The 24,101-nt window shown below is 40.2% G+C and overlaps 1 protein-coding gene across 2 annotated transcripts in view; it reads left to right on the top strand.

Annotated features, from left to right (window-relative positions):
- Positions 1-24,101, top strand: part of TSNARE1 (t-SNARE domain containing 1) — a 362,567-nt gene that overhangs the window by 113,359 nt on the left and 225,107 nt on the right. For both annotated transcript variants that reach the window (XM_026047164.1, XM_026047163.1), the window contains exons 5-6: positions 19,503-19,593; positions 22,864-22,938. In XM_026047164.1, the coding sequence (XP_025902949.1) occupies positions 19,503-19,593; positions 22,864-22,938 (166 nt within the window). The remainder of the gene's footprint in view (positions 1-19,502; positions 19,594-22,863; positions 22,939-24,101) is intronic.

Here is a 24,101-nt window from a genome sequence, read left to right as displayed (position 1 = left end):
ACGTTTTCTGTCACGTACATTACACTAATGCTTGTGGCTCATTACTTGTCTGAGGACAGCCTGGGCAGTGATCAATCACTTTGGGATGGAAATGGGTTTGTGATGAGTGACCTTCATAACCCAGTATTTGGGGATATGAGAAGAGAACTTTCTTCCTCTCCAGTGGCTACTTGAAAAGAAACTGAGTTAATGCAGTGCCGGACAGAGAGCCCTGTCTGATGAAGCCTGGTGCGTGTTCACAAAAGAGTAATAGCATGGCATTGTTGGAGAAGAGAGGACCACTTCTGCAAACCGATTAGTCACTGTGGCTTTTTGCATGAAGAGATTTCTCTTACTGGAACTGTAGATGATTAAAACCTGGCTCATGCCATGCGTATGTTTGGTCACAGCTGAAACAACTTGTTCATCCTGAATCCAGCTCCCTGGGAAGCCAAGTTCATTTGACTTGCAAGGGGACAGTGAGGATCTCACCTCTAATAATTTAACACAAGTTTCAGAGCAGCAGACACAGTAAGGAAAAGACAACAAGGCTAAAATAAGCAGCTGTGTCTGGTCTGAATAATAGGGACGTGCAAACATTTCTCTGCTCCCTTGTCCACTTTTTCTAACCATATACCAGCTTCCTAGAGAATTATGATGTGCCAACTTTTGTAGCCTCAACAGAAGTCCAAAGCGCATGCCATTTTTTTTTTTTTTTTTTTCTCAGCTTTTCAGAAATGTCAAAGCTGCGTGACCTTGGCCACCTTTTGGAGACCAACTTTACTGTCCTTGACATTCTTGACTTGCCTTGGCACTTGCTTGAGTTGCATGAACCTTGGTGCTCCTCACTTGGCCACCTTTTGTACAGATTAAGCAGGGGAAAAGGCAGGACTAAAGCTCCTCTGAGAAGCCAGGGGATGTGCCAGTTTTGTAAATGAAATTCCACCGGGAAGTCTCAAATTAAAGGCAACTTCTCCTTTTGTGTTTATTTTGTTCTATTAAAGGAAAGCGAAAGAATAATTACAATGCTGCCTGCATTACCAGCCTTAATGCAGAATTCATGAAGCTTCTCAGAAAAGGAGCACTTTGTGCTCAGCTTATGTGAGTATAAAATGAGAAGAGTGCATGGTCGAGGAAGACTCAATAGCTTAGGTTTCTCCTCATGAAGGCAGATATTTCAGCACTGCACTCTTCATTGGGAGCTAGTCTAGATCAGATGTTTCTGTAGTGTCTGGGTACAAAAGATCTTTTGTTGCTTTTGTCCCCGCTTAGAGGCTTGTAGGTAGAAGTAGTATCTTTTATTAGACCAAGTGTTTGAGTTGGAAAAAATAGATGAGCTTTGAGACATACAAGACCAGCTTTGTAAGCCTAAAGCTTCTGTAATTCTTTCAGCTCTACCAGTTGGTTTAATAAAAAGAAATTACCGCCACCTAAAAATGTTGTCTTACATATGTTCCCAGACCATCACAGCTGCAGGAAATTACTGCTTTTTTGCCTTGGGTTAAGAGAGAGTTTATCCTAGGTATTCTGGGAGAAAAGCTGCCTTTTCCGCAAGCTGTGGTGCCTGACTGTTTCTGGATGTGACCCTACTGAAGCATTACTGGGGCTGGCAAAGAGCCCTTTGGGAGAGCTTTGCTTGAAAAGTGCCCTCCAAATACACCCTTTGCATAAAATATATTTCATAGAATGCAAAATACAAAGCAAATGCTTCAGATTTCAGGGCTGTGAGCATGCCAGGTGAAATATTTCATGCCTCTCTTTGCTGGGACTGGGCAGTGGAAGCCAAGAAGAGGAATAGGAAATTAAATTACTAGGGGACATAGATTATCTGAGGGAGGACAAGAAATTGTCCCCTGTTAAATGGCAGAGGGAAAAATAACAACTAATCCTTGCTCTGCTGAGCGGAGACGACGAAAGTATGTTTTCAGGGAGTGAAGACAACTATAATAACTGGTTACAGTGCACTCCTATGTATGAGTCCCTCAATCTAACATCACCAGGATATTAAACTGTAGCAAAAATAATACTAATCATAGGCTATCATGTGAATACGATGCAGAACTTTGCTGTTTTATTTCATTTATTTCTCCTTCAAGTTTTATAATCAGCAGAACTGCTGAGCTGCAAACGAACCAAAAGCTGCTGCTGCGGGACTTGTCTGGGTGTTTTACATCTCATTTAATAGCTAACAGGAATGTCTGAGAGCTGTCCTAGCTCTCCTTAAGCACCATGTGATGGGAGAAGCAACCTGGCAAGCCTAACACTGTCCTTGAATTAAACAGCAAATTGCTGGCTAAAAGGCACTCTCTGCGGATCAGCAGGTCAGTAACATTAGCACTAATGTGCGTTTGTGCGTCCGGCCCCAGCAGTGAGCAGAGGTGGCACTTAGGCGGGTGCTGATTGCTGGCATTAAAGGAAGAGGTGATGACAGGAGAGCTCATTTGGCAGCCGGCAAAACTGGGAGGTTTAGGGAAACAGCCGAACAAGGAACATTTGGAAGCAAGGAGGAATTTCAAGCTTTTTGTTTGGTTTGGTTTTGTTATCTAAGACTGCCTGCTGTTCTTGAAAGGATTTCTTTAGACTGAGATCTGTGGGCTGGGTTGGAGACTTCACCATCCTGTGTCTCCTTTGCCCTGTACTAAGACAAGATCTGCCCTAGCAGAACTTTGAAAAATATTTTGGCAGTTGAGAGTCTTCGTAGTTCACAGTGTGACATTTTAATGTGAACACATGAAGTTTAGCTCTGTCTTTTGACTGGAGAGACCGAGGCCTGGAGATGCTTTTCCTTCTCCCGTTGAACAAGTGACCTTCTGCAAAGGGTGGAGTAGACAGGTAGGGCCATGAACCAGATGAATTTGTGGACAAATGCAGTGTAATTTGTTCATCACACTCCTTATGCTTTCTTCCATAGCTCAAAATCACACTTTGTTTACCTGCTGTTGTTTTAACTGTTTGGAAAAAATCCACAACTAGTATATGCTGGATTTGCGTAAGGATGTGAAAACATGAAGACTCTCTAAAACTGTGTATTTGCTTAAAAAAAGCAACCTGAAAAAAAAAAAATCCAACTTCTTTATCTTTATTCTGTGGGGGATTGAGAAACTCAAATGATGTTGCCAAAGCTATTTTAAGCTATGAGAACACAATACATTTGAAAGTTTAATTGCTTGCTGAATAATGTAAGCTGTCAAAATAAATACTCAAGGTCTTGCATAAGGAAGAACATTTAAGAAGAGAGAAAAAAAAAAAAAAAAAAGACATCGCACAAATGTGAAGTGGAATCACACTTTACCCCAGTGTTAAAAGCACCTAGTGTTTTTTGCACCTAGTAATTGTAACAGGGAGCCAGCCCAGACTTCAGGGGTAGTACTCTTTATTCAGAGATCTGCTGGCAAGCTCCCCGTAAGTTTAACTGTTTAGAGGTGACTTCCCCAAAGCTGACACCTATGCAGACTGCCTTTTCTTCAAAGAAACCAGAAGACATTGTCAAGCTCCATTATGCAGATGATAGAAGCTCCCACCTTACAGAATGCAAAGTAATTGACTGGAAGGGTGGCTGTGGAAGCTCTTGAATGGACAGAAGGGCTTTGGGACACAGAGCTTGCCAGATAAAAGAAACTGATGACTTTTTTGTTGTTGTTTTTGATTTGTATTGGTTTGTTTTTTTCTTTTCCTCTCATTTTCCTGCACTTGGAAGGGTCTTTGTGCATATTTTCTCTAAAGAAAAAGTATTGCAGCAGCAGCATGCCCTGCTCTTAGAACAATTCCTGTTTTCAGGAAGAGACCCTAGGAAAACCCCTCCCTGCTCCTCTAAGATTCAGGGAATCTTGCATATCAAAGTGTCTTTTTGGAAGGTCACTCCAGCTTCATCTGAGGATGGTAGGAAATGTAGCAAGGATCAATGTTCTCACCGAGAAAGAAAGCTGAGCTCAGAAAAACATAGCGAGAAACCTAGAATAAGTAAAGAATTATTTAAGAATTAATTTAGTTGTTCTGCAAAAGGATTTTGAGATCTGAATGTCTTAAGTGGGGTTAATTAAGATTATTAAAATCAGATCACTCTGATTAGGCTGTATTCATGGGCTCCATAGTGATTATGGTTTCTAACAGCATCTTGCACACAATGTGTTCTCATGTCCCATTGCCGTAAAAAAAGTGGGAGAAAATTCCCACTTAGCTCATTAGCACTCGGAAAGATCCTAATGTGTGAAGGTGAGAAAGTGCCATATGCTCCTCTCTCTTGCTGCAGGTAAAGAAGTGTTACAGGTCTGTCAAGCCCCTTTCAGCTGATGCTGCAACCCTGAGAGGAGAATAGTTATTTTGGGAAGTCTGAGGAGTTATCATGAATGGTATTTGTTATATTTTCTGGTGTTAGTGATTTTTTTGCTGGTCATCTTTCAATCCCTTGATTGTGCTTGGAGAATTTCACTCATACCGTTGTAGGCTGAAGGGGAGCCTTCAGGGAGGATGTTCAGTTACTTGCACGCTCTGGAAGTTCCATGGAAGACAGATTTCCTTGCGTCCTATCTTCTCCTTCATTGGTCCAGCTCAGAAGCTCTCATGAACCTCAATAATGAAGAACATGTTGAGGGATTTGTCAAGGATTTGTCAAGGATCCATCAGGTTATATCTAGACTAAATGATAATAAACTAATAAACTAATATTTACTGCCCTAGTTCCCTCATCCTCCAACTTGGGATCTGACTGGCATGTACTATAGCTCCTCTGGCTTACACAGCCATCTCCCCTTTCTTTGGAAAAGAAGTGATCAAGGGGAGAATGATTCATGTCCCCTTCTCACTGTGGTGAGACTCCTGGATATATCCATGATGTGTCCTCAGATAAGGAGTTCCAAAATGCTTCTGGGTCACCTACAAACACCTCTGTTTCCCAAGTGACTTTGATCCTTCTCCCATACACAAGCGCTCGAGTTGTCCTCCCTCGACTTGAAAGGTAGGACGAAGACTGAGATAGATCTCTGCAAAGTGGCGATCTCTGGAATTAGTGACTAAAGTAATTAAAAAAAGAAAAAAAAAAGACATTTTAAAATAGTTCAGAGTATGCAAACAAACCACCAAGATTTTGGAGATGCTACATTTAGCTTTTGAGATATTCTTTATGAGATTTTCACAGAATGAAAATACTCTAATATGCAAAAATGGGCAGATCCTGGAGGTGAGCAGACATACTTTCCAGTCCATGTGGGATTCACATGTTTTCAGCAGAGATGTTTTCCTGACCTAGACAGTGGAGGCTCTTCAGTTGATTGAGAGAAAGAGACATTTCCCTGACATTACAGCTCTCTGTATTTCCTTGGATTACTCCCATTTAATGTCTGTGGCCAAGCGTGTGTCACTGCTTTATTTTATCCCTCTTCCTTCTTCATTTAAAAAATATTAATCCTCCAACTCTACTGCCGGCAAGTAATTAATTTAGGATTATTTGCAGAATGTGGTGGGTGATGATTTGCACCAGCACAATGAACAGCAGAGCTGGGTCATCTGCCAGCTCTGGATTTCTGAACCCCGTGAGATAACCCACTGTGGTTTCCCACTTGCACTGAATGGCAAATGGCTCTTTATTTTATTTATCTATTTTTTTTCTTTTTAAACTGCAGAGTCTCTGCAGTGCCCACATGAAATCTTCCTTTTAATAGCCAGAGGATGGGTTATTGGAAGCTATAATTAAAAGCGAGAGCACAGTTTTCAGGTAGCTAAAGGAGGTGCTCAGTGCAGACAGCACCTGGAAGCAGATAGGAAAAACTGTAACAAGACCAGGAAGGCATCCAGTGGAGTTTTTGGTCTACTTTTGTTCTCAAGCATCTTGGATTATAAATAGGAGATAATGGAATACACCGTCCTGCAGGAACTGTGAATAATTAGAGGGCTGATGTACAAGAGCAACTGGAGGTCACACAGATAAACAAAAATAATGCTTGAATTTATTGGTGGGAGGGGGAATGACTTGGAAATTATTTAGGCTGGCTTCTTGTTTTAACTGTAGGAAAACAAAATATATAAATCCTGAAAAGCAAAATCTCAATTCAAGACACCAGTGCACACTGAGAGTAATTCCATTAAAGCTAATGGAATTACGTCAGTGTAAGACCGGAGGTAAGTTCAGACCCAATTACATCTTGCTCCCAAAATAAGATTTCAATATTGTTTGCCAGTATTTGTATTGGAGTAAGCACCCAAATGAGAGCAATGTGTTATTACTGGTGCTGGGTGATGCTCCCGAGAACACCCAGTCCCAGAAGACAAGGAATGGAGAATAAGGGAACAAATGCAGAAATTGCTTCTGCATAATCAAATGGGGAACTGAGGCGGGGTGAACACCTAAATACGGAAGTATTCCTCCAATTATTTTCATTTGCCAAATGGTACAGGCAGAGGGTTAAATGTCACCTCATCCTACAGATAGACAATAATTATTTGCTTTAACATTAAAAACTGCTTTGGTTGAATAGGGGACATGGAAAGAATCAGCATCTTTGTATGTTGCCTGCAAAAGAGGTCCCATTTTAGTCTGATTTCTCCTAAACCCACTATTATTTATTTATTTATTTATTTATTTATTATTGTTATTCAATATCAAGGCAGGTTCAGTGGGACACTGAGATGCTCTGCATATTTAATGATGCACTGAAATGCCTCCAATTTCCCCCACCATCCCATCTGCAGACAGATTTTTCCTAGAGTCCATGACAGCTGTTACTGAGCCGCTGCACTGTCCTTAATGGAGGTAACTCTGGTAAGCCTCTTACAACCTCTAATATGCTGTCCTGAAGTGCAGTCCTTTACTGGGCTGGCTGGGAGATGGTTTTGCCTTGAATAACCATGAGGACTGTCCATGAAACTCAGGAAATATAACCGTGGTATTTCATATTCATTTAATGATAAAATTATTGGGGTGTTTTTTTTTTTTTTTTTATTTTTATTTTATTATTTTTTTTTTTTTTAGTTTTGTTTTTGGCATACAGCAGATACATCTGTTGTACACCAAGCTCGTTGTATAGAAGTTTTTAGGGTAGATAAAATCATTCACTTGTAGAAATTTCTTGTCCCTGAGAGGTAGGAAAAGGATCTGTTTCACTAAGCAACTTTGGAAGGGGGTGTCTTTTTGAACTAAAAATGAGATCATTTACCAGGGCCCATGTCCAAGGGGCACTTCCAGCAATCCTGTTCTAAGCTAGATGACAGTAGGTCCCCTCAAACCAAGTGCTCTCATCAACCGAAGAAGGTTGGAAGAGAAGATGAGGAGATCATCTGTATCTGCTGTGTCTGTATGCACTGTATCTCCTGATGGAGAAGAAGCAGATAATAGGGATTCATACGGGCATCAAGCCTTGAATGAGACCTAGCTCTGCCAGGATGGATCACGCTTGCCCTGTCAGATAGCCAATAGTTTGTCTAGTCTGTTTTTTCTTGAATGAGGTCAGTGTTTGCAGCATGTGTCATGCCAGTGAAATTGCATGGAGGTGCTCCTTCAGATTGTGAAGCAGCTCTATGACTTATCTTCATCTTCTAGTTCTATTTAGTCAACTTTGGAAGTATTAATTCACATCTCTACAAAGCAGGCCAAGAGTTTGGAGCTGGTATGTGCTTCTCAGGAGTACCACAATGCACATCACAAAGTACATTGGAGTTAGCTGATGATCCAACCAAGTTCCCATGCCGCTGCAGTTCTTCACATTTTATTATAATCACAATGCCTTTTTGCTAAACAAACTAGTTTGTCCATGTGGCGTAGGGGGGAAAGGAAATATATAAATATATATTGTATGTATATATGTATGTATATATATATATTTATTTAGAATCTCTCCCCTTAGATTCTTGCATTTCAGTCTGACGTTGCCTTCCTGTAAGATCCCTTTATCTTCAAGTCAGTCAGATGTTACAGTAACACCTCTGCTATGGTGCCTTGGGCCTTCTGTGGGTAATATTGCTGTTTTTGTTTTGGTAATTTGTCAGCTGGATGCATGTGCACAGCTTTCTGGCAGCTGTTGGATGAACTTAGCATGCTTGCCACTTCTGCATGAGTTTATTTTAAGCGTTTAAACTGCAAGGAAACATATTTGGGCTGATTTGTCCACTGTTACATTGCAGTCACTGTGACTTTTTCTGTTTTCATTTCTTTTCGTGTCCCTCCCTACACAAGTGCAATTTAGTTTACATAGTGTGGATGTAAATATATATACACAAATACACATACACACATACATAGAATTTCTGAGCTTAGCAACATTTAGTATAACTTATATTGAAGCACAATGACAGATAATCAGATCCTAGACTATTTCTTTTTCTGTTCATAAGCCTCAATAAAGAGAGAAGAGAAATATTATTGATCTTCCATCAGGTAATTTTGTTCTTTCAAGTACCAGCATTTGCCTCTTAACAGTAATTCTTGAGCTGAATGCTTTTTTTTTTTTTTTTTTTTTTTAGAGGATAAATTTATTCTCAGCACCAGTGGTTTCTGATAACATGTCTTACAGCTTCACATTTGAATGGAGGGACAAAGGATATTTTCATTGTCCCTCCTTGTAAACAGAGAGTTCCTGTATCTAAGTTCATTACATTCTTGGTTCATTGCTTTCTGCCAGCAGGAGGAAAAAAAAAATAATGTTGTCATACTAGAAACAAATTTGAGACCCTATATATTTATAATGAACTTCCTTACAACTTTTATTATTATTATTATTATTATTATTATTATTACTACTACTACTACTACTATTACTTTTACTATTACTATTACTATTACTATTACTATTACTATTACTATTACTATTATGTTTATTTATGATTTTATTATATAGCCATGCCAATTCTTATTAGGGAAGCTTCTGTTATAAGCTTAATTTTTGAATTGTTGGCAGTGCATTTTAATTGTTGCTCTCCCCATGGAAATACATGTCCTTTTGGCTACAGCCTTAGACATTTTGTCATGAACCATGGATGGTGATTTGCACCATTCCTCTAATAATAATGCCTTTTGGGTGCTGGTGCAAAATTTATTACCCCACAAAATAGGGTCTTCCTTCACATGGCCGCTCTTGCAGCTGTTTTATTGGCCAATAAAGAGCCTTATATTTTTATAATCTAACTGCTAGGCTGCTTTATGATCTGATGTATGATCTGATGCTGGAGGGTACTGGGGGGAGCGACTTGACATACCTTGGCTATTGCATGTTATTATCACTTGATCTGAAGAATCTTTAAGTGGATGAAATGTGGGGCGGATCATGAGAGAATGGATCACTGGCAGCATTTCTTTTAAGTTGTTGGGTTTTGTTTTGTTTTGTTTTGTTTTGTTTTATTTTGTTTTTAAAATGAATTATTCCTAAAAAGACATCTTCCCGCCTGGAGAATTTAAGTGTTGCTAGAAAGGCAAGGCAAGTCAGAGGGAAACAAGCTGAATGTGGAGGACAGTGAAGGCAACAGGAAGAAAAGTAATTAGAGATCAAGAACTCGGTAATTTGAGTGTACTGCACTCTGCACAGGGTAAATATATTAATTTTGCTTGCACTTCACAGTTTGCCCTTATGCTCAGAAAGTTGTGGAGATGTCAGACTTAAAGAGGCATGCGAAGTATATGGGCTGGAGCAATAGGTGGGCAGCAGGCTGCTGTGATCCGTTTCTCTTCTCAGCACAATTCCTTTTAGTCATCACAGTTCTTTTTGAAATGATATAAAAACAAACACAGGAAAAAAAGTCCTGCTCTAAAGCAAACATATTTTAAAGTGTTTTTTTTTTTTTTTTTCTTCTCCCGTATATTATTTTACCTTTTCTTCCCTGTTTTGTTCAGAATCAGATAAATTAGATTTTGGCCTCTGCACTCCAAAGGAATGTGTTCAGAAAGCACCAGCATTGCTGCCAGCTTCAACATTTATGCTTCACTTTGAACTTTAAAACGTTTCTTTCCTCTGATCGCCTCCCCTATCCACATCCCACTGTGCTCTGAATTCACTGCTAGGGCAAGGAAAGGAGGAAATACAGAAAGAAAATTAGATGAACTTGTGCAGAGGTTAACACCTCTTGGTTCATCCTTGCCAGGAAATTAATGGAGCTGGTCATGAAGATAAAATATATCCCATATATGGGGCTTTTGTATCTGGCTCTGGACAAGGGAGTAGATGAAAGAGGAAACAGAGGGTGAATTTTAGGTGGGCCAAGCAGTGGTTTGTGTGTGCCGCATGAGGAAGGGTGTGATCCAAGGACTGCAGTGAGCAGGTACGATGTCCTGGTTCAGGACAGTGGTATTTTGCAGGCAGGGGAGATTCTAGTTTTGCTCTGGGAGTACATGAAGATGTAGTGGGGCACAGGATCAAGTCCTGGCTCTGGGGAGGGAACAGGGGTCATGTCTGGGGAATATGTGAACCCACCATAAGCTATGAGACTCTGTGGAGATGGACATAAGAATAGTAAACTGTTATTGTGAAATTTATTTTTATCTTAGGGTATTAGAGAACACGGGAATGGTGTTTGGCTTGTGGGAAGTGGGTGATGTTGTGGGGAGAATGGAGAAGTCGGGAAAAAGAATATGAGTTTTTCCAATGAAGACCACATTAGAGAGAGGGCTGAAGTCTTGAAGTAGGGAGGTGAGATGTGCATGCATCTGAGCAGGGGCTATATGGTCTCCTTTGGGGAATAAGCATGTCTGAATGCATAACAGTACCATGTCTTCTTTTTGGTGGACAGGAAAGTGTCGTGTACTGTGTGGTGCATGCAAAGATACTTCTCCATATTGGAAGATAGGTATTAACTGCACTTTGGTCCTGCAGGTGATCTTGCCATGTGAAGGAGGCTTGTCTAGGAAGGCTAGATGTATTGAAATCACAGGGAGCTAACCCCCAGATCTTCCTATGCTGTCTGGACTGAGTTTCCTCTGTGGAAAGAGGAAGAGGTGCCATAAATCATTTTTTGGGGATACTTATACATCCATCTAGGAAGCTAGAAGGTACTGCCGCTGCTTCTGCTGTTTCTCCCCCTCTGCCAGGGGTAGTACTCAAGCAAATTAAATAGATGAGGAGTTCCCTAAATATTGGGTTACTTTGCATGATACTTCATTGTTAGTGGATTCTGCATCTGTTTCAGCATCTGTTGTGAATGGTGTGCTGCTGCCCAAACATCTTAACTAATTGAGATTTACAGCAGAACATTTATTAGCTGCAGCATGAAGGTTTATGAAGGGTTTCCTTAAAGCATAAACAAATAGATGGACTTCTGACAAGTGTGACATCCCACTGGCCCCACTGGCAGTTAGCACTGTTTTTCTGGAATGGTATTTTGTCTTCACAAAGAAGGAAAAACTACAGTCAGCTTCTGGGCTGTGGCCTTTATGGTCAACTGGGATGGATTAAGATCAGTGAACCTAATCAGATACTGTAGTCTCTGCATACAGGATTCCTTATGGAGGTTGTGGAGTCTCCTTCTCTTGAGGTCTTTAAAACCTGGCTGGATGCCACCCTGTACCACATGCTCTGGGTATCCCTGCTGGAGTAGGGGTTTGGACTAGATGAGCTCTAGAGGTCCCTTCCAACCTTAACCATTCTGTGATTCTGTGATTCTTCTGAGATACATAGAACTCATTTCTTACTATGACCAAATGTGGCGCTTTTCTATTTGTGCTCTGCTGTGGTACTTCTTTTTTGGGTGTTTGGCTGCTGATGCTCAAAGCTGAGCTCCTTGAAGACGGTCAACCATCTCTTTTTGCACTTTAGACTCAAAAGAACTTCTTGATCATGGTCCTTCTTTTTCTGATATCTTGCTAGTCAAAGGGTAGACATTATTCACAGGTTTATAAGACAGCTTGTTTGTTACACATTCACAGTGATTACCCAGCAATTGTGGTTAATACCTTTCTGTTCTCACTTAAATCCTGACTAAGGAATTGAGTTTAGGCACCCTGCTTAATTTAAGTATACTCTTAGGAGCTCTTGTTGCTTAATACCTCTAACAAGAAATAGGCAAATAGTAATAGCAAGCTGAAAAATGCCTCAAGCTGTTTGCTTGCCTCTGATTTCTAGCTCACTTCATAAAATAACAAAACACACTTTGCAGGTGTTTGAATGAAATGGGTTCATTTTTTTTTCAAAGAAATTGAAGAATTATAAGCAAAGATGGCTTTTTTTTTTTTTTTTTCTTGGAAACATGAGTCTTCTTGGGTGAAAATGAGAAATAAGTCTTAGAAATGAACCTGATTTATTTCCTTTCACATATGTTCCCTATGAATATTCTTGCCACCAAAAAAGTTGGCAGCAAGAAAACACATGAAACAGCAAAAACATCTATCGACAAAATAGGCTAAAATCACAATAGATCTCCAGCTCTGGTCACCAGAACTCTTTATGCTTAGACATAAAAAGCACCTGCTCTTTTATTAATGATGGTTTCAGTATAGTTTCTCAAGGACAGCTGAGGCAATTGATCACCCATTCGCACCACTAAAGTGCCCTTCAGCTCTGCTTTTCGCGGTACTATACTGAGTATTAAACCCACATTAAAGACAAGGATCAAGAGAGCAAGCACGGGAAAGTTAACAGTCCAAATGAGTCTGCATTGCAATTTATCTGCAGTCCTTTCATCCTGAACATTCCTACTGCTTCCCTCCACACACATGCAACCCCATTCACTCATTAAGGGTCTATTCAAATTTCTTCTTCAATGGAGATTATTTATATCAATGCACACACCAGCACTCTAATAAAGACCCATATGTAGGTATCAGTGCGTTGTACCCAATGGGACAAATTACATGGTGACATGGTGGCATGGTTATTTTAAGAGCATCCAGCACTAACAGGAAAGCTGGCCTGATGTGAGGGATGTAAATCAAAGTGTTGTCTTCAAATGACTGAAGGGATAATATTTGCCTGCTGAAGGAAGTGACCATATCATCCTGCACTTCTGAGGTTGGCTAGTGGTACAGGACATCTATGAAAATAGATGTGAAAAGAAAAAGCAGCTTCTTATACTGATGCAATGATTGTCTCGAGTTGCTATGATTTGAAGGCTGCCTGTGACCCTGAAGCTACACAGAACCACTTGTAAATAACAGCCCGTTTTCTGGTCTTTTGGAGAGACTGAAGAACCTGGAGGAAAGGAGGAAAGCTCATCTGGTGATAGCCAGAGGACAGAAAAGACATGAAATCTACATTATAAGTTACGGACTTCCATGCTGGGCCACCACAGGCTGAATGGTAGGATGGGATTTTGGTGGGTTCTCACACATTGCAGTGTGTTCATGTAAGCCTATGGAGCAAAGACCAACATCAACACAACTATGTCAAAATTGAGCTAAACCAGTGGCTATGGTGGGACACAAGGGCATAGAGACAGTGTTTGGCAGTAAAGTGGAATCTACTGGATGCTGTGCTGCACCTTTGCAGGCTTTCCAGAGTATGGAAGAGATGGCTTGTAGACCTCTCACAATGGCTGCTTGGAAAATGAGTTTGATGGCAAGAGGGGCCAGGCCTCACCATGATGAAAACTGAAGCAGTTGGTGCAGACACCAACCCTTCTGTCCCTGTCTGCAAGTCAACTAGCTCTAAATGCAGCAGCCCTGAGTTTTAAATGGTGATAACCCTTTGGAAACCTGTGGAAAAACAGCAACAATAAGTGCTTTGGGCAGGAGTCAGTGTGAATCACTGCACAAAATGTGTGGCAAAAGTTGCATGTATTTATATAAATATTGTATATCACTTTGCTGTTTTCTATTCATTAATGCAAAAGAAAAAAAAAAGTGGAATTTGGCAGCAAAAGAGTCTGAGTACTTGTGACTTGAGGATATGTGTTGTAGGGCACTACATGAATTAGTTGGACAACACTGGAAGTCCAGGTCCCCAGGCTGGACAGGGATGGAGTTACTGGCTTCTTACAGAAACTTATGCAGAATTGACTGCTTTTACTTGAGAAAATAAGGTACAATAAGAGAGAAGTAATCAGTTTATCAGCACCTGCAGAGAGGAAAAGAATAAAAAGGAATATCTTGATTAGTAGCGCTAGGGTTTACCAAAATGAAATTAAGGCAAATTAAATTATTTTCTGCCTTTTAATAAGCTAAGAGGCTTAATGGATAATGGGGGGGGGGGGGGGGCATGTAAAAGAGACCAGTTGCAGCAAGGCTTTTTCAGAAGGATCCAAAGGACTCTTTACCGGGGAAATGAAGAAAAACTTGTCAAATTGAAGCTTGCTTGGAAAAAGTATGCATGGAGGAGAAAAAATGGGTTGAGAAGGGGTCCAGGATACTGTTTTGAAGATAATGTAATTGCAAGGTACGATTTCTGGCAACAGATCCATGAGTAACTAGTTGCTTAGAGAGATGAGACAAATTCCACTGGGGAGTTGCTTCGGTTGGAATAAATGTGCTATTTTAATGATGGTTGTTTCCTATGTTTTTCATTACTTATTTTTAAGAAGATGTGTTTAAAAAAAAGTTTCCAACAGAAATTAAAAACACCACGGGTAATTTTGCAACATTTTGCAGTGTTATTTATACTGCCCTGTCTGTGTTTCAGTGTTGAAACTGTACGTTTTGAGATCTGCTGTCCAGCTAGAGCTCATATATTTCAATCCAGAATTGCTGAACGCTGCAGCTGGGCACCGAAAGCCACGTGATGACACCGTGTTGGTACTGGGTGGATTTAAAATACCAGCCCTTCTTCTCCCACATAGCAGCCTCTGAGCTCCCTAAAGACAAATAGCATCTCCTAACGTGTCTCTGTGACAGGCAAATTGGATATCTGTGCTACTTTTATTGCAGAATATTGTGTGTCCTGGAACTGGAAGTCGTGGTGCGTAGCTAGAATAAATGGATTGACTCTTTTTTGGTGACTTTAATGATAAAGTGAAGATAGTTTAAGACTGGGTAAGGGTGTCCTCAGAGCTGCTATAGGATCAATGTGGCTGCTTAGGAGATGCCTAAAAACGGGGAGATTGAGCCTCAGCTGCTAAAAATACCCATTACTTAAAGTTAAATATATGCACACATATACTTCAACAGGGACTTAAGTGCTTCCCAAAATTCAGTTCTAAGAGGATGGCTCAAGTCTTAGGGTGTGAATAATTTCCTTATGCATGCTCAATGCACCCCTTGCATCCTTATGCCTCCAACAGCTGTGGGATATATCTAAATGCAGGTACTAGCCCATTTCTGCTGGAGCCAGAGATCATGCGGCTCAGTGCCCTGCTTCGTCTGATATCATTTTTATGTCTCTTTGTGAAAGAAAACTGCCGCGAGCATTAAGCAGCTGCCGTGTTAAAGAAATAAGGTTACCATTTAAGGCAGGGTATGCCACCTGGCTTATAATTATAGCCAAACCTACTTGACCACCCGCTTCTTAAGTGCAGGAAATGACTGCACTGCTCTTGCGCTGTGCCAAATGGGATACTAAATCTAATGAAGTTTAAGCTAGTGCAATAAAGGTGTTCTTGATCTGCACCTGAAAAAAAATATATATATTATGGCTCTTCTATCAGGTGAAAGCGAAATGAGCCTTATCCTGTGTTGTAAAAGGAAATAAACGCCGTTCAACCTGTTGCAACCAGAGCACGACTCAGAATATCAGAATATCAGAATATTTATTTAAGGTTGGAAGGGACCTCTACAGATCATCTAGTCCAACCTTCCTGCTCAAGCAGGCACACCTACAGCATGTGGCACAGGGTGGCATCCAGGCGGGTTTTGAAGACCTCCAGAGTAGGAGACTCCACAACCTCCCTGGGCAGCCTGTTCCACTGCTCTGTTACCCTAACAGTAAAGAAGTTGCTCCTCACCTGGAGACGGAACTTCTTATGCTTCAGTTTGTGGCCATTACCCCTCGTCCTATCGCTGGCCACCAGTGAGAACAGCTTGTCCCCTTCCTCCCTGCATTCTCCCTTCCTGAACTTATACATATTAATCATATCCCCTCTGAGCCGTCTCTTCTCCAGAGAAAAAAGGCCCAGCTCACTCAGCCTCTCTTCATACGAGAGATGTTCCATTCCCTTAATCATCCTGGTTGCCCTTCTCTGGACCCTCTCCAGAAGCTCCACGTCCTTCCTATACTGGGGTGCCCAGAACTGAACACAGTACTCCAGGTGCGGCCTCACCAGAGCTGAGTAGAGGGGCAGAATCACCTCCCTTGACCTGCTGGCAACACTCCTCCTGATGCAGGCCAGGATGCCATTGGCCTTCTTGGCCACGAGGGCACCCTGCTGACTCATGGTTAACTTAGTGTCAACCAGGACTCCCAGGTCCCTCTCCGTGGAGGTGCTTTCCAGCAGGTCGACCCCTAATCTGTACTGATGCCTGGGGTTATTCCTCCCCAGGTGCAGGACCCTGCACTTGTCCCTCCTGACTCGCTCTCAGATTATGCAGAATGACATCAGGCATGGCAAGCAGGAGAGGAGTTTTCCCTTCGTCAGTCTTTGCTGAGAATTTGAAGTCTGGTTTTTGTTTTTTTATTTTGTTTTGGTTTGGTTTTTTGGTTTTTTTTTTTTTTTTTTTTTTTTTTTGGTGATTCATTGAAAGTCCCAAAAGCAAAAAATAATTAAGCTACTACACCCGATCCCTGCAAAGAATTGAAACAGCAATCACTACATCTCCCTCTTTGCTGGCCTAGTCCTAAAACTGGGTAAGTAAATTACAGATAGGATCATCTAAAATAAAGAGCCAAACTGAGCAGCTGCCTGCTGAGGATTAGGAGCTCAGCACACCGTAGTTCCCTGATAAAGGAAACAGAAGCCAAAAAATAGTGTTAGGCAGCAATAGGGCATTCCTTGTATTATGTGGTGCATTGTCTTTGCGACTTTTATATACAAAAATGCACAGGAAGAGATATTGTTCTCCCTAACAGATGCCCTTTTTTTCTTTCTTTTTTAATTTTTTTCTTTTTTTTTTTTTAATCTTTCTTTTGTCCTTTTTTTTTTTTTTTTCCTTAAACTGCTTATTTTCAGAGTAGAACTGTAGCCAGGTTGAATGTTTTACTATATTTATATTTTAGGTACACTGCATCTCTATTTAACTTTTTCAAAGTATCAAGGCATTTCTTTTTTCATCAGAGACACTTCTTTAGTTAACTTCCACACTTTAATAGGAAGAGAAATATAAAGAAAGTTAATGAGAAGAACAGTAATAACAACAATAGCAGTGTCATATCTTATTACCCTTACATATTAAAGAAAGTACTGCAGCAAGTGGCATTTCTAGGCCCCTATTTTCTAATGAAGATCTTAATAACATTTAATGTAAATTAAATATAATAACTGTCTTATTTCTGAGCATATCTCTAAGGCTGATGAATAAAATGTTAATTGAGCTGACAATGTAGTGGGAAGTGCCCAAATCAAGCACCAGAATGTTGGCTAAAGTGCATTATTTTTTGTAGCCCCACTTCCATTTTTTTTAAGCAGATCAGGGCACAGTTTATGTATGCCTGGATTTATTACATAGAATATGTAGCATCAAATTGTCATTAGAATACAAATGAAGGGGACCCTTTTTAGCTTTAGAATTTAAAATGTATCTGCTGCATAAGTTTAATCAGCCATTTTACTTTGGGGATGGGGAGTTGCTGGTGTGTAAATCCTTGCCTTGTTCTGCGGGCAGATAATTTAATGAGGTCTACAAAATGACCAGACTTCAATGCTGGTGCCTCTTATTGCATTAAAATGAATTGGTTGTGGAAGGCTCGATCTTGAAACTGCTTTTTGTGGAATTCCTGCACTCAGTGGTAAGATTTATTCAATTAAAAGATATGGTATGAGGCCAGATATGTCATCCTGAAGGTAAACGATGTGACAGAATTCGATTCCCAGTTCTTTCTCTTGTGATGACAGTATGGGGTATGTGCTTTTGGTAGATATGACCTCTTCGATCTGCAATTAGAAGGGATGTGTTTTATCAGCTAGTGCCATGGATCTTAGGGTCAAACATAATGAAATTCATTTTGATGAGTGAACAAACAAATGGAATCTTAATTTCACTGGAGAGAACTCAGATTAACTAGTTACTGATCCAGTCATTTCTCTGTAGTAGCTTTTCTCACCTGTTTTGTCACCTGCATGGTGACAGAAGGAGCACATGCTTGCTTGTTCAGTCTTTAGCATAGATACATCCAAATTACTGTTCTTCAACTAAGGAGATGTTATCTTCATGGTACACTAAGCTTCCATTTGTAGACCTGTTAGGTACAATGAATAAAATTATCGTACTTCTATCCTAGGCTGCTTTGCCACCTGTGTTGTTTGCATAGAAATCTTGCTTAAGCAGATGAAAACTGCTGAACTTGCTATGAGGGTGAACGTTGGATTTTGTGGTGTCTGTGACACATAGAAGAGCTTCACCTTGTGTTTTTTGGGACTGCTGGGCAAACCATTGCACAAGCCAGCAGTTGAGTGTCAGCATGAGAGTTAGTAGATGGAAGATGAGGGATTTGGAGGATTTAAGACAGAGAATCATCTGAGAGTCTCTCTCGTTCTTGCTTTTCAGAGAAGCATTCGAGAGAGATGGAAAGGATAAAGGTCTGGGACAACCAGAAGCCCAAGGCCACTAAGGTTGGGCCACTTCAGTAACCAGACAGAAAGAGGAAGCTGCTTTGCAAGATGGAAATGACTGTCAGCAGAATACATGCTAAGACAAGTTCCCAGTTTATATATAGCTAAGGTTGTGTTTAGTAAAGACTATGTTTGGGAACTATGTTTGTTCCTAAGGGGAAATGCTGAAAGACTTGGCATAAATCTTGGAAGAGGTAGTCTCTGTCAATGCTGACAGAATAGCAGATACAGGCTAAAGGAATGGGGTAGGACATGAGTCTTGGAGATAGAGCCATGAAGAGTCTTCTTAACATTTTATAATCAAAGAATTTCCATTCATTTCATATCCCGCGTACCCTGAAAAAGAGCAGCTGGCAAATGAGACTTTTCGGTACAGCGATGCCTCAGATGTGGCCCTCAAGGAGGGGAAAAAGATCGTTCTCTCCAAATGTTTGTGACCCTTTCTGTAGGTTTTGATTGAAACATAATGGAAAAGATACTCCTTCCCTGGTGGAATGGTGTGAAGTGCTCCTCAGGAAATTAGGAGGCTGAAAATATTCTGTTGACCTTAAAAAACTTGGGAACAGCTTGCCTGAGCTGATAAACATCTTTGGAAAGAGTTTATGCTTCTCCCACTAATTTGAGTGATCTTGAACCAAGATGCTGGCATCCAGGACTTGCAAGAAGTAATGACAAGAAATAATGGCGATGGAATTAGACATAAAAGAGAAGGGTAAAACCATGAATGGGCAGTTGACTGTTTTGACTTCCAGAGTGCATGTACTTCCTTGGTGTTAGTGTCTCATTAGCAGGGAGTTGACTATGTTAGATCAAGAGAGTTAAGTTTGTCCTCCTCCTTCTAGTGTAAGCCCTGCCATCACAGGATGTGGTGTGAGTCCTTTTGCCTCAATAGCATTGTGGTTTGAAAAAAAAAATTCTTTAAGTGTCTTGTTATTCAATTAATTTCAATTACAATTCTCTTCATGTCTCCTTTTCTACAGGCATGCAACCCAGCAAGAGACTAATAAAACCATCACGACTAGCACCAAAGCGATCAAGCAGCTGTCTGAGGTTGTCAGAGGCTCATCCAGGGTATGTATCATTTAGGATGATAGTGAACAAAAGTGATGGGTCCTACAGAGGGAGGAGTAATGAGAAAAAGAAGTGGGGAGTGGGTCCTTTTTGCTGTTGAAATCTGTGTCTTGTCCTGTAATACAGTGGAAAATGCAGCTTGAATTCGGAGTTCACCACTGGAAAAAACTGCTGCAGGAACCAGTTCTTCTCCCAGAAGTGGATCTTCTGCAACTGGAAGTCATGAAGACACTTGTGTGAATTTTAGTGTCCAGAGGGTGTAGAGGTGATAGAATTACATCAGAGCATAATGAAACAGAGATTGCCTTTGTGAAGACACCGAGATCTGGCTTTTTTCTTTTTTTTTTTTTTTTGTTCTTATCTCCCCAATGCTTTTTGTGACATAAGTTGGGTCTAAAGGGTAATTGGGCAGGGTCGTGTTAAAACCAATTATAGTGCCATACACAGATGTCGTTATTAGCCCTTGTAGCCCATGTGGTGTCCGATGGGAACTGTCAGTAAAATTGCTTTTACTGTCAAGAGGGGGAACAAAATGGTAAGTTAAAGAGAATATATTTAAGAGCTGACGGAAATGGGCGCACAAACAATTATGGTAATATGAGGTATAAACTTGCAGCTCTCTATTGGCCTCACATAATAACTTTTTCTGCTCCCTGGTCAATTAATTTAACTGATTTTATTTCTTTAACTTTTCTAACTGTTCAGCTTAAATAATTAAACCTACAAATTTTGATATAAAGCCTGTCACCCTTCTCCCTTATATAGAATAAATGGTTCTGGTAGATAACGGCTGCTGGGTCTGTCAGTCCCTCTTGGGGATCTGGGTAACATTCCAAACTTTCTTCCCATAAAATTTCTCACAGCATGAAAAGCTTTCCCTTAATTTAGAGCTCCATAGTCAGTTCTTTCTAATCTCTTATTGTGCTTATTGCTCTGCATGCACATGCAGAAAAAAAAAAAAGTGTTTTTTCCCCTTATTTTCCAAGCAGTAATGCACAGCCAGCAAGATACACTGTGAGAGTTTCTCTGACTTCTCTTGAAGCTTCAGGTGTTGCTAGAAGTATTGGAGGCAAGAGGTTCAACCAGGCAAAGTGATAGTATTTCAGGACGAAGTTACTGGTGTGAGTCGATCAGTGTGGCACAAGGTGCAGCAGGAGACTGATTTAGGAGACTAAAATAACACTTAGTTATATGAGGACTCCCTTTCAAAATAACCTCATAGGACTGAGAGATGCCCATCTAGATCTCTGTTTTTTTATAGGATGAGTGTTGCACTATTAATCACTTCTTCCAGGAAGCAGTCTTGGCTTATTGACCTTTATCTGTGGAACAGGACTAATGATACTAGCCATATTCTAAAAGCAATTTTAAGTCTTTGGATGAAGAACAGTAAGAATTGGGATATGCTTTTGTATTTAAATACTATTATAAATCAGAGAGGCTTATCCCACCCTTTTATAAATATACATTTTTTTTTATTCTTAAGAGTTTTTCTGAAACAGCTGGAATTGCTTTAAAATTACTTAACCTTTTGAAGTAGTTGCTTTCGCATACATTCACTGAGTTTTATTTGCTTCCTTGGTTTTTAGAGTAATACTCACTTCCTCAGCCCTGCAGACGTAGACTTCTGAGCTCCTACATGCTTGAAGTCTGAGTTCAGGGAAGTGGAAGCTCCAAGAAAATTTCTGTTCTCTAGATGATGGCCTGACACACTTCACAGTTTGGGTTTGGTCACTTCATCTAAAAGCAGTGATCTTGTGGGATACTGGATAGATATACGGGCTGACTGGCGTGTTTCTTCTGAGACCACAGTGATTCAAGATTAGTTGTAATGTGAAGGAGTTGATTCTGCTCCCACTAAAGCCCATGACAAAAATCCCCTCAACTGGAATAATACAAGGATTGGAAAAAGGATGGAGAACAGATTTTGGTCTGAGCCATTAGTGGAAATAATGCAACAAAAAATGATTTTGACATAAAGTAGAGACATCATCAGGCTATGACTAATCTGGGATACTTCAGTAATTGTGGTGGAGCTCACTTTGACTCAGCAATGCCTTTCAGTTGTGATGCTTTATTGGTTTGCATTGTGATAGTGTCCTGTTCAGAAGCAGCAATGAAATGTGTCCAGATATCTCATGTTGATATAGGATTGAAACACTCCTCACCTCAAATAATTGGCAATAGAAGAGTGGTCTATCCAAATGCATTTACTAAAGAACTTTTAAATAGCTTTGCTACAGGCTCAGGAGACAGATGTGAAACTGCTGAACTTTGAATTAATGCTCTGCCTCCTAGTTTAACAACTGTAAGATCCAGCCACACAAGCTTATTACGATATCTATATTATAATAGTAATTTTTTTGTTTTTTTTTGTTCTATTTTTAGACTCTGTTCATTATTGCATGCATTGATGGGGCTACTGCTACAGTAATTATCCCTTACAGGCTGTAAATATTTTCTTTCTATATTGGAACATGTCCTGAAAATAATTCCTCCTTCCTAATGGAGAACTATTGCAAGAATGAGGGTCGGCAGGAATTGGTGGATATTTTAGGATATTCACAGATTCACAGAATATTTATTTATTTATTTAAATATCCTCATTAAATATGGCTTGAATTGAACATAGATCAGTGTCTTGCTCAATCCATCCTGGCTTTACATCCATAAAGGGCTTCAGTCTCTTGAATTCAGTAAACCACCTGTTATGATCAGATGCAATGATGAACTCCATCTTGTGGTACCAGCTAAATAAATAAATAAGACAGTCTTCTAGGGTTATCATGCCCTGCTTTAAATGCTCATACTTAAAGCCTCATGTTTATTAAGTAATGCTGTAGCAATTTTGTTCTTTTGATGACGGTAAGATTTATATTTTCAATGTGGTTTCACAAACCTTTAAGAATCAGTACTTCATGCACTGGGCAGGACAGCAATGCTGTATATTCCTTGCAAGGAAAGTGTCCAGCTTGGGTAGTAAACCACACTGCAGTCATGACTTCAATATTTCAGTGAATACTTTAGAATTTGAGATTTTTGGCATTGTTTTGGCTTGACACAAAGCATCTTGTGCTACCTTGACAAATAAAACTTTGTCCTGGTAACCCTAATGAAATTGAATTTTAGTACGGGTTTTGCCTATCTTGTTTATCTGGTGTGTCCTACCAGGACTGTTACCCCTGGTCACAGACAAACAGAACCTACTAATTGATTTGTCCCTACAGACCTGCCCGCATGACTTTATTCACCCTTATCTTTCCAATACAGCAAGAGCGACTGCAGCTGGACAGGTTGAAGAACCAGCTGTCTGATGCCATCCAGCGGTACGGGGCTGTGCAGAAGGTGAGGAGCTTGCAGACCTTAGTGTGTCAATTTGGGAATGTGTGGAGCAGGAGCAAATGGAGAGCCCAGGACTGTGGACCATCTCCACAGAGCTTCCCACATGTAGTTCTTCCTCTTTTCTTGTATCACTGCCAAGCCCTGTATAATTATATTGGGTTATGCAACTGAAGAATGATCCAGGAGTAGAAACAGGAAGAATTTGATGCCTGTGGGTCTGGTGGACATTCAGAGGTACCTTGTGACATGGCCATGACATTGGTTTGATGTGTCTCCAGTTTCTGGAGAAATGGAGAGCTGATTGCACATTTTCCTCACCCCCCGTGTTTTCTATTTACAAGAAATGTGCAGCCAATATTGTTATTGAACTTTAACATTTAACCCACATTATGTTTCTGCTATGGTGTATAACTAATGCCATAAGATTTCCAAACGCATCTAATGGGTTGGAGTTGTCACCAAGGGCAAGCTTTTAAATAAAACACCCAAAATCTGGGCATACTCCAGTTGCTTTCTTACACTCCTCCAATTAGTTTGGCACATGTGTGCAACTCATAGGAAGGTAAACTGGCATTATACAGGCATAATGAAATTTGGCTGGCAACATGCAACTTCAAGTTTATCTAGTTTATCAGCACCATTCTCTTCCATTTGATTTCTGAAAGCTTGCTGGGGGAAATTTAACAGGATGTATATTATATAACAGGATGTATATTATATAATAGCATTGTGCTATCTATAGAATCATCTTTTATTTTAATTCTTTACTGTCCTGTTCCAAAGCCCAAGTGTGGAGGCTTAAATTAAATGACTTTTTTCCCCATTAAATGAGAATTTGGAAGGCTTCAGGTAGAGTGCTCACCCCCACATACACACACCTTTTTTAAGCTCCTATACAATCCATCTTACATGTTTTATGCTTTTTTTTTTTTTTTTTTTTTAAACTGTCATCAGTATAGAAGTGCCAAAATTAGCCACTGCATTTTGTGAGTGCCCGGTTGCGTCAGGAAACCAATCTGAGTGGTAAATTGCTACTTATCCACATCCTAGCTGTCATTCCTTAAATGCATATTTCAATTTTGATAACCTTGTCATTCAGGAAGCTTTAAAGAGTTTTAATTCCTTCAAGACCAAACTTTTAAATGTGGTTATATTTCTTCTTTTCC

Source organism: Nothoprocta perdicaria, unplaced genomic scaffold (genome assembly GCF_003342845.1).
Source record: "Nothoprocta perdicaria isolate Ctin4 unplaced genomic scaffold, notPer1 scaffold_48, whole genome shotgun sequence".
NCBI classification, from domain to species: Eukaryota; Metazoa; Chordata; class Aves; order Tinamiformes; family Tinamidae; genus Nothoprocta; species Nothoprocta perdicaria.
The sequence above is the reverse complement of the archived record's forward strand: the minus strand, read 5'-3'. Positions and strand labels throughout refer to the sequence as shown.